General features: G+C 31.5%; 1 protein-coding gene across 1 annotated transcript in view; it reads right to left on the reverse strand.

Moving 5' to 3' along the window:
- Positions 1–12,148, reverse strand: part of LOC143199104 (limbic system-associated membrane protein) — a 565,114-nt gene that overhangs the window by 332,536 nt on the left and 220,430 nt on the right. Inside the window, exon 4 of the mRNA XM_076408852.1 lies at positions 5,042–5,314. Coding sequence (XP_076264967.1) covers positions 5,042–5,314 — 273 coding nt within the window. The remainder of the gene's footprint in view (positions 1–5,041; positions 5,315–12,148) is intronic.

Genomic DNA, 12,148 nt, shown 5'->3' on the forward strand with positions numbered 1-12,148 from the left:
GTTTATTTTTGTTAAGTGTGTTAAAATGTTTAGGCAAGGAGTAAAAACAATGAATTATTACATTGTGATATATTAGCAAAATACATCTAAATAATTTACTTCTACCGAATGAGATACAAGATATAATACCATGTTTATTTTTATTAAGTGTATTAAAACGTTTAGGCAAGAAGTGAAAACAATGAATTATTACATTGTGATCTATTAGAAAATGACATTTAAATAATTTACTTCTACCAAATGAGATACAAGATACAATACAATGTTTACTTTTATTAAGTGTGTTAAAACGTTTAGGCAAGAAATAAAAAAAATGAATTATTACATTGTGATCTATTAGAAAATGACATCTAAATAATTTATTTCTACCGAATGAGATACAAGATAAAAAACAATATTTATTTTTATTAAGTGTGTTAAAGCGTTTAGGCAGGAAGTGAAAACAATAAATTATTACATTTTGATCTATTAGCAAATGACATCTACATAACTTATTTCTATCGAATGAGATACAAGATGCAAAACAATGTTTATTTTTATTAAGTGTATTAAAACGTTTAGACAAGAAGTGAAAACAATGAATTATTATATTGCGATTCATTAGAAAATGACATCTACATAACGTATTTCAACCGAATGAGATCCAAGATACAATACAATGTTTATTTTTATTAAGTGTGTTAAAATGTTTAGGCAAGGAGTGAAAACGATGAATTATTACATTGTGATATATTAGCAAAATACATCTAAATAATTTACTTCTACCGAATGAGATACAAGATATAATACCATGTTTATTTTTATTAAGTGTATTAAAACGTTTAGGCAAGAAGTGAAAACAATGAATTATTACTTTGTGGTCTATTAGAAAATGACATCTAAATAATTTACTTCTACCGAATGAGATACAAGACACAATACAATGTTTATTTTTATTAAGTGTGTTAAAACGTTTAGGCAAGAAGTGAAAACAATGAATTATTATATTGTGATCTATTAGAAAATGACATCTACATAACGTATTTCAACCGAATGATATCCAAGATACAATACAATGTTTATTTTTATTAAGTGTGTTAAAACGTTTAGGCAAGGAGTGAAAACGATGAATTATTACATTGTGATCTATTAAAAAAATACATCCAAATAATTTACTTCTACCGAATGAGATACAAGATACAATACATGTTTATTTATAATATATGGTGCAATAGTCTATGATGTGTAATCTAAAGTTGTTTTTACCAGTTAGAATCAGAAGTTATCATAGAAATTGGAGATCCCTTTCGACTTGTATTAACTTTAGCTCAAATTAATATAATGTAGTTTCGTTTTGATAAATGCATCTAACTTATCCATTTTGCGTATGAATTAATCCTAATACAAAAGACAAGTAATAAATAAATAATAAGCGTATCTAATAAAATATGCTGGTATTTAAAAAAGGGAGAAAGCCATTTCCTAAAAAGCTTAGTTTTCAGTTATTATATTTAGATATCTTATATTTACAAATGTAATTTACTAAGTTTTGTCTAACTTCTAAGTTTAAGGGTGTTTGGTACATCGCTCGATAAGTTTCCAAACTGGCAGATACATGACACCAATTATTTATGAAGAATATAATTTTCAAGTGATACGTGTGAAAATATCATGTCAAGTTCCAACAAGGAATGAGATTCGGCGTTGGATACCGAAAAATCGCTGGCTTTCGATGAAACACACGCATTTGTTGTCACGAGTAACCATTTGTTGGGCGTGAATTCGTATTTTTCTATGGCAACGGCGTTTATAAGTTACATACACAGTCCACACCGCATTCGCCAATTCTATTAATTTATTTTGATGTTATTGAGACTCTACGGATTTCAAGCGAATACCAACAATCCCTCGTTGGACGTCAAACCATCCGAACAGACCTGCATATATCCCAACAAACCCATTCGTTGTCTTTCGTTGGTCCAGTCTATATGCTGGATATGGTGGGATAGACACAGGGAGCTTTTGTCAAAGCAATAAAAATAAGAATCTGCTAGCAAAGTCAAGGCTTGTTTTAATATTTATATATCTGTTGTGGTTCTCTATCATAACGAACCGTTTATCCCACCGCTCAACTCAAATTCTAGAGCTTCAGCAGAAAAATAAAAATAAAAACAGAGGTGGACTTATAATTTTTAGCACCAAAGGTTCACAAAAGCTTAAAAACTCTCAAATGTCATCGGAATGCAATTTATATTAGATAAGTATAGCGACATGAGTATAACTCGGAAAAATTTTACAAAAGCCTCTTAAAATGCAAGATGAACACATTATTGAAGAAATGGAGGATCAGAGTGCCCAAGTATCTAAAGATAAATCGAACCCAATGATTTGGCCAAAAATCAATGCAAACTAGTGTTTAATGAGGGCCCATAAAACAATAATTATATGTCTAACATAATACATATAACCAAACTGACATAATACAGATACAAAAAAAAAACTTATTATTTATTCTTATATAACTCCACTCTAAATATTCTCAATATAAGTAAAAATGCTAGATCAGTGGGCTGGATTCAAGAATGTTTTATTTTAGTTTCGACAACTCAAAATCTGCAATCATGTCACGCTTGACTCTGTACAGTGTAGTTATATTATGTATAGGGACCAAAATCAACCCACAATGGAAACTCGCTGACACATTATAATAAAATAAAAATATTTGGAATATTATTAGAAACATTCTGGTATTGAAGATTTTTTAAATTTGTTGGCAGTCCCGTTAACATGGCCATGCTTTATGAGTTGTAGGCGCTGGCTAAATCATAGAAATGATAGTTATAGATCGTCTTTTTCGTATCAAGTCACTTTCCTAATATTCCTGTAAAAGTTTTATAACAACACAGGCGTAATATGTGCTTAAGATGCTATTATAGTGCTATTAATGGATGGTTATTCGAAAAAATACGGTGGGTTTATGTCAGACTGTGATATGTACTGACTGAGATCTTGACAGACATTTAAAGGATTTCGTTTCGTTTATAAGATTCAACCAGCACTAGCATACAATTCGAAAAATTGCCTTTAATGGGATTCAGTAGCAGCAAACTCTAATACAGGCATATTTGGAATTACAAAAAATAAGTGTCTGTCTATATGATACCGATCTGTCAAATTTAGATTATTTAATTAAATTTAGGGGATATTTAGTTTACCATACGACACATCCAGCTAATACCATAAGAAAAGCGAATAAGAATTAATAATTAAAATATGTATAACTATGAAGAAACAGGACTCAGGTCAATAGAAAATCAATTAACGGGATTTAGTTCAGCGAATTAGTTCAATCAGATACAGAATTATACTAGGTGTAACTTACCTTAGGCAAGTTAGGTGTAGTTAACTTACTACACTAGAAGATACAATCGAGAAATAAAAATTGCCTGAACGCACTAAACAAATTATGGAAACAATTAGTAATTTATGGCGCCTTAAATGTCAAAAATTCAATATGGAGGCCTAGATTGACAACAGTTAATTGTACTCATTTGCATAAAGATGTTGCTGAACAACGATGTTACTACATGTCAACAGAAGGTCAACGACAAGACTAACATTTTATAAGAAACTATATGAAAGTAGAAGCTATACATTTAGCTTCAGTTTAGATCATTCACCAGTGACACCAACAAATAAGCGAACACACTAAGAACGATTTGCAGAATAATTCGGCAATCGCAATACCTAGATAAACCACTCAAGATAACTGAACAATTAAACTCAAAAGCAGAAATCCTTGTTGTAGTTATCCAGCAAGATGCTTGGAATAACACACCTGGAACTAAAAGGAAACCCAAAGGAATCAATTATCACAAAGAAATTTAGCAAGTACTAACCTAAAATCGAACACTACGAGAAAATTTATACTAATAGAAACACAATAGCATAGTAGAGCACCTGCACATAAAAATTAATTAAACAATATAACATAAAAGGAAATATTGGAAATCAAAAGTGAAAATCTATCTGCAACTCCTAACCAATCAAATTCACCTCTAAAATCCCTTTGGGCAAATTGAGCATGCAACCATCCACAAAAAGCTGAAGCAGTCGCCAACAATTTGAAATGAATCTTTAAACCAAACGAAAATTAATTTAATCTAACGAGCAGCGAGTGAAAAACCCTACGAAGGGAAAATATTTGCCGAGCTAAATTTATAGACGTAGCGCAAACCTTCGATAAAGTCTAGCGTAAGAGAATCATGCTTAAAATCCATAAAATGTTGTCAAACTAATATGTTGAACTCTTAAAGACTTACATTTTGGGCAAAATGTTTAGGGTTAAACAAGAAGAAGTATAATCAACAATGAAATACACAAAAGCAGATGATCCACAGTGTTTGGCGGTATTTTTGGCCTTGTTGTTTACCTACTTTATATATGCGACATATCGCAAATAAAAAATGTTACTATGGATACATTTTCTGATGATACTGCGACGTACTACTACGTACTATTGAAGACAATCTCGAAGAAGCACCCTTATGGGCCTATGAAAGCCTGTTATAGAGATGCGCTGCGAGAAGTAGTATCAAAATAACTAGTCCTTCAGCATAAAGTCCTAAGAAGTATTGTAAATGTATTGAGATACTACTGGTACAATGACTTACAGCGAGATCTTCGAACAAGATTAGAAAATAATCCGAAGTACTACAACTTTTAGACAACATTGAGTTAGGACACAGACTCAAGAGAAGCAAACCCTGTGATAATGTGCGGTTGTATAGCGACAGGCATTAAATGATAAAAACTCTAGCTAAGCTAATATTTATTTTATTAGAGAATAAGTAAGCCCTAAGTAGGTTAATTCTAGAAGGTCTTTGTAGATAAATACCTAGTTTTAAGTCACTGTAGAGATAAATTGTAAGTTAGTCGACAATGACTATTAAAAACATATAAACACATTAAAAAAATCTCCAGTCCCCTTAGTAGTAACTTATAATATAAATAGCAAATAGCCCTCATAGCAAATTCTGAAAATAAAAAAAATTATACTCACACAATACGTGGAGGAATATCTGCTGTATGGCATCTTCTCCTATCCCGTTGCTGGCCGTACACTGATAAATTCCGGCATGATGTCTGTCCACCCTGTCGAGAACCAGAACGGATGTGATGGCCGTCTGATCCCCGCCCGGTAAAAGATTGTTTTTCCGTGACCAAGTGATTTTCGGCACGGGATTGCCCGAGGCCCGGCACTCTAAGTGAACGGACGTGCCCTTTTTTACCTCCATTCGTCCATTCGAGGACACGTAGCTGATCTCTGGCGGCACTAAAAAGCAAATCAATGTTCCATTAAGGATAATCAAATTGAAATCGAATAAAAATCAAGTATTAATAGACGCAACACTCGTCGAGAGAGGTTCGTTTCGCTATTTATTGTGGTATCTGCGTTAAAAAAGTATCTTTAGATGAGCTATTTAGTTGTATTTAGTAGTATGTATTTAAATATATTATAAGATAGACCATCCGTTACGATGTAGTAACATATTTGCTGTACAATTTTGTATTCTTATTTTTAATTTTAATTGTTTTATAATATTTTATTTCGTATATATAATAAGTGTCCAAATTATATAAAATATATAATGGACTAATTTATGACCAAGTTGCCCGGAATAGCCTGCGATATTCACCCTTCGCTTTAAGTACGTCTTTATCACAAAATATAGGGAATATAGAAGAAATTTTGAAGTAATTACTTAAATTATTTTAATACATCTCCATTCATTCGATCGAAATATTGAGTATTTAGAATAATTCTGTAATTAGATATATTCTGTAGTATTTACTAGAATTTTTAAATATTTTCTGGAGCAGTAGCATTTTTTAGAATTTTGATATACACCCATCTGTTGTGTCGTGTTCTCTACGAGCCACTTAGCTCGTATAGAATGCATTATTTCCCAAGGTATCCTGCTCTATACCTGGAAAAACTTAATTACTTTAATAATAACATCTAATAGGTTCGTAGTTTGCATTTTAGACACACTGACTATTAAAGCCAAATGTAGAAGACCATTATTTAATAAAGATAGAATGTCTATTTGACTGGGAAAAATATAATTTTTTAATGTTTCCCAAATAGAACTGAAGTATTATAACATTTGTTTAATTACAGCTTTATTTAAAGAACACTCTACATATACTCACACTCAAAATATGATAGACGTGGCCTAACAAAGTTTGCGAGGTATTTTAATTTAATGTGACAATATCTTTATTTAATTTGATACCAATATTATGTACAAGACTTAACATAAGAATACAACACACCTTTGTAACATTTAATACCAGCAAATACTGGTGTTTTTTAATACAATAAATTGTGTGGAGCATCCTGAACACGATATTGTATTAGGAATAATATTGCAAAACCTTTGTAATTGTTACATCTAAATATCATTTAGCATATATTATCATCAATGAGAATATTTTTTTCATATGAAATTTCATATCTCATTTCATTCATGTTTAATGAATATGTAATGCAAAATGTAAAGGTCGCCAATACTTTACTCTGCGCATGCCCGTCTCATATCCCTGCCAGTAATTTCAGTACCGGTGTCCAAACGTTAATGCTTTCTAGAGGAGTGATTAGATTATTTGTTTTAGGATAATATTATGCCCACATTATTCTTCAATTAGCTTTTATATTTAGTTATTACTTTAGAGAGAAAATTTGCACCAGACAATACGAGAATACGTGGGTATAGTATGAATAACTAGCAGTATGTTCTAAATTAGTAATACTAATTTTATAAATTGTTGTGGAACAAACCCAAAAAAAAATGGACCTTTTTGTAAACATTTCTAGAGTCTATTCAAAATAACTATGAACTCACGTGACCAAGGTATTTATTGAAATGCCTACCGCAATTTGTAAATTTGTATTAGAATCAGACAATACTTTCCATTTCATTATTCTAGTTAAAAGGACACATAATGCTGTCTGACGACAAGTTGGAACAGGGAACCGAACCAGTCTACAAAAGTTGTCACTCGTCTGCCAAATGATTCAAAATATGAATTATAATTCCTACAGATTTTAAACCGGCTAACATTGTTTTAGTGCTTTCTTTGTCTTGATAAATTTCAAATCGCTGCTTATTATTACTCTGATTGAAAATGCCGAAACCAGGCAGAACAGATCAAGAGTCAAAATTTCTTGTTGCCTAAAACTTTTTCATAATTCCGGGGAATACGATAAGCAAGTCTTGAACCAGATTAGAGTGCTTGAAACTTTGCTGCAACAATATTCTAAAAACTGGAATACACGAAGTAAACGATTCAATTGTTTAAGAGGATTTCAGTTTTAGGAAAAGATATTTTGATTGAACTAGAGATATATTCAGGATCTCAATCAAATGATGAAAAAAGACGATGTATAACTACCAAAACACCAATAAAACACAAGAAGAATTCGAAAGAATATAATGGAAACATGAAAGGTGATTACGAGAGAAACCTTGCTGGATACATAAATGTAAAAAGAACCTAAATCTTAGCAAGGAGTTACATAAGTAAATGAACACCACTTCGGCAAATCACCTAGAAACAACCTATATCAATATATGAATGCGTATTTTTCACTGGTTCCTCAGAAAAACTGTTGATTTTTATATTTTAATGGAATTTGCGAACATCAAAACCTATTCCATATAATAATATATATCTAGTTGTAGAATGGAAATTGGGATAAGAATAACATAGTACAGACAATCATCAAAGGCAAGGCGATGGACAAAGACACAACGGCACTCACAAGTAATTTTACTACAGATAAAAGATATCCAAGCGAGCAAAGGCCATGTACCATGTAAGTCAATGTAAATATAGTCTATTCAAAGTTTTTTAGTAATGCGTTGTGGATATTTGTGACCTCAAAACATCACAATGTTGCCACAACAACTCTGAGTTTTAATTCAGTTTGTCTTTAACATACAAAAACATTCTAAAATAATTCAACAAAAATGTTACCAAATATAATTTATTTTAACATTATATTATATCTAAAAACTACAGTTAATTATAATAATTTATAGGTAAGAGTTAAAACCTTTTATCACTATTGCTTTCAATAATTTTGCATACGTCTGACAGCTGGTCGCCGTCCGGTTGTTAGATGTACGCTAAATTATTCAGAATAATAGTTATAATTACTACCGGCAAACATCATTTAAGCCCTTTACTTTATTTTGATAAAGTTTAAGTGGCTATCATATTATTTTGTTTGAAAATGCCGACAACAATACATATTCAGGGTCACAAATTGATTGCGGCTTTAATAGGTTATATCGAAAAGGAACGAGGTAACGGAGGTCCCCCTTTGCCGGTAAATTCCGTTAGAGAGATAATTATTGATGATATTAAATAATAATAATTAAATAATATTAAAGTCCCAACACTTTTATTGAAAATGTTTTTAGCGGGTTGCTGGCGTGCTAAATATTACTGTAGGTACTGTGAATAACACCGCTTACAAAATGAAGATTAATACGTTAGATAAACGCAAAAAACCCATCTACATACAAAGTGACGGACGAATCTTGACCATCTTAAAGACCATGTGAACTGTAAGTACAAAAACTATTTTATCGATATAAACATAATTTAATAAAAGAATTGTGGCACTCTTGGCAAGACAGTAACAAAAAAAGTGTAAAGACAATAAAAATTGATGGAAAAAGGTAAAAATTATAACAGCATTTAATTGGGTTTTGTTGTTCATTATATTTATTAGTAGTTAATTGCAGATATATTGCTGGTTGAGAACGATATTCCATCAAAAACTGTTTGAATATGTAGAAGGAAGTATTGTCAACCATAACACCTTCGGTTTAAATGAACTCGATAAGACATACAAAGGAAGTAATTGATAAATGGTGGAATCGTGAACATGTTTTAGACAGATTAGAAATTAACAGTTTAGTGAATAGAACAGTGAGTCGTAAAGTGAAAGTAACTGAAGGAAACTTTCAGAATATGTGATAATGCAGTGCAATGCTAGAAATTCCTGAGACAGAGTGATGAAAGTGATGACAACTAAAGGTATTCATATATTTAATTGAATATAACTATAGAAAATGATATTGTAGGGCGTGAAAGGTTTGTGTGCACAGGTATGCTTGTAATTGTTCAAAATTAAACATAAGCAATAGGTTAGAGAATGTAGTAGTAAAACGTATGAGGAGAGAATGAATACTAACTGTTTTGTAGATATAATAAATGCATTAGACAGAATTCAGTGATTAATTTTATCAAGAATGGTGTCCACAGGCAGTAGCAGAAGAAATAAAAATATATTGATACCAAGATGACTTGCCAAGTAAACACACCATCGAAGGAAACAAGAACGTAGAAACGTAAACGTAAAAAGGAAATATGCTCTCGAATAAAATTAAAATACGTTTCTCAGATTTACAATTGTTAATTAAGTCGATGAGGCCTCCAGAGGTATAACATTACATAAAAAACGCGCCTAGAAACTCTACCTCTACTATAATGCTAAAATAAATTATATTTGATAACATTTTGGTTCAATTATTTTATTTAGATTAGAACTTTCTTGTATATCAAAGCCAAACTGAACTAAAGCTCAGAGTTGATGCGGCAACATTGTAATGTTTCGACGTCACAAATATCCAGAACTCATTACTAATAAAATTTTGAATAGACTATAGGTGTGGCGTGGGTGACGCAATTTGTTTTATTATAATAGGATACAATGTTCTTGTATTCGTTATTGAGATAAACCTTATTTCAAATAATGCCACCATTTACTGAACAAAACTTGTTTTAGAAAACTCCGACAAAACTTCTACTTTTCCATATTATCGTAATCAAATTCGACAAGCTAAACTATTGTCCAGACCGAAGGGATTTGTCTAGAGAAAGCGTCGTTATTTGGAGCGGAAAAATGGAATTCCGGTATATATTAAGCGGCCTTATAATTCTCTAACGATGAACTATCAAAAGGCGAATAAGCTTTGATAGAGCTCGGTGAGGTGTAAGTGTGCCAGCGACGCTCTACACTGACAGTCACTCGTCTAAAGCGCATCATATTGGTCATATGCATGAAAGAACAAAAGCTCACTTACATTCTATAAATATTCCTCTGATATTTTCGCACTCGTAATAGACATACTTTCACAATACTGTTTTTTTTACCTTACATTATAGTCAACATAATTAATATTATGTAAAAATGCTTACATATATGTGAAGTGATGCAATTGAATTTTTTTATTATTATTTCTTTACTCTTATTAGTTCCACCATTTGCCCAGAGGAAAATAAGAATTTGTTATGTTTGTATCGAGCATCGATAGTGGCACGCAACACTTTAATTTGGAACCGTTGTATAATGAATATATTAGACTTGTTAGCGGTTCCCATAGTTGAATTCCATATGACCAAATAGGCTTGAGTATAGAATTACACAGTAATATCTTGTTATATAATTATAACTTAGATTTGTACCCGATAAGCCAATACATTTAGTAGAGTTGTTTTCATTTGGCGAGTATGTGCTTCTTCCAACTTAGGCGTCGATCTAGGTGTATACCAAGATATTTAGCATCTCCTGCTTACGAAAATTGACAATTGTTGATATAGACTGGCGAACATGTTCTTCTACGGAAGTTATATGAGTGGGTTTTGTTTCATTGGCTTTAATACGCCATGTCGTCAGACAGATTTGTATTTGATTTAGGCATGTTTGTAGGTTCATTGATGCTACGGCTGGATATTCATGGAAAGCTAAGACCGCCGTGTCTTCTGCGTATGTTAGCGTAACCGCAATGGTTATTTCAGGTTTAAGCCTGATATAAGTGCAGCTGAATAATACCTTTTTGCGTGTAGGTCAATATATATTGTTTGCAGCTCTATCCGCTTATTCCATGCTTACTGCGAAACATAAATTGATGTTCTTTAATAATCTCTTATTTTTCTATGATATAATTTTGCCGTTTCATGCACAGTTTCTAAAAAAAAATTCGGGATTATCGGTAACAAACTTATAGACCTATAGGAGGTCACATCTTCTTGTGTTTTACTTGGTTTGATAATCATTATTATTTCAGCTCCTATCCTAGATGATAGTAAATTAATTAATTCGTAATATAGCTTTGAATATGAACGTTAATAAATTTACCCCCTTCCCTGATATGTCCTGCAATATTTTCCGTTTATTAGATCATTCAGCAGTTTCCTGAATATTGCTCTTTCTGGTTATTATTTGTTGAATTTATAAATTCAGGATTCCAATCAAATGAAAAAACATCCGAATCGCGATATTCAAACTAAATAAAAGACGATGTATAACCGCCAAAACACCAATTAAGCAAAATAAGAAATCGAAATAAATTTATAATTGGAAACGTGACTGGTAATTAAGAGAAAAACCTGGATACATAACAGTAAACAGATTCTAAAGCTTAGTTAGGAGTTACATAAGTAAATGAACACCACTTACGCCAAATCATCTGGATAAAACTTATACCAATGCATGAATACTTATTTTCACCGATTCCCTAGAAAAACTGTAGATTTTTATATTTTAATTGAATCATTATTATTTCAGCTCCTTTCCTATGTTCTAGAAAAATAATCAGTTCGTAATATGGCATCGAATATGAATGTTAATAATTTTACCCCCTTCTCTGATAGTTTCTGTAATATTTTCCGATTATTAGGTCATCCAGCAGCTTCCTTAAAATTAATCTGTCTGGTTACTATTTGTTGAACTTCTTTGGCAATGAATTTGTGATGTGGTAAGTCCATTTGAAATGGTGAATTTAGGATGCTACCAATTTTATTTTCGACATCTTTAGATAGTTCAGATGGGAAGGCTTTAAAAACATTTTTTAAATACTTCGAGAAGATCGCGGCTATTTCTTTATTGTTTTTAGGCCGTTAATTTTCATTTATTTTAATAGGTACTTTATACTAGAAGTCATTCGATTGGATTTTGCAGCATGCAAGGCTAGTGACGAATAATATTTTGAAAAGATCAAATTAATTACCTTGAGGGCTAACTTTAGTCAAATAAACAAAACATATAATATTAGCCATCAACGACACCCTATTGATCTAATGACTACTA

This window comes from Rhynchophorus ferrugineus, unplaced genomic scaffold (assembly GCF_030347505.1).
Source record: "Rhynchophorus ferrugineus isolate W39M unplaced genomic scaffold, kcgeb_rfMv2 rfM6, whole genome shotgun sequence".
Classification (NCBI taxonomy): domain Eukaryota; kingdom Metazoa; phylum Arthropoda; class Insecta; order Coleoptera; family Curculionidae; genus Rhynchophorus; species Rhynchophorus ferrugineus.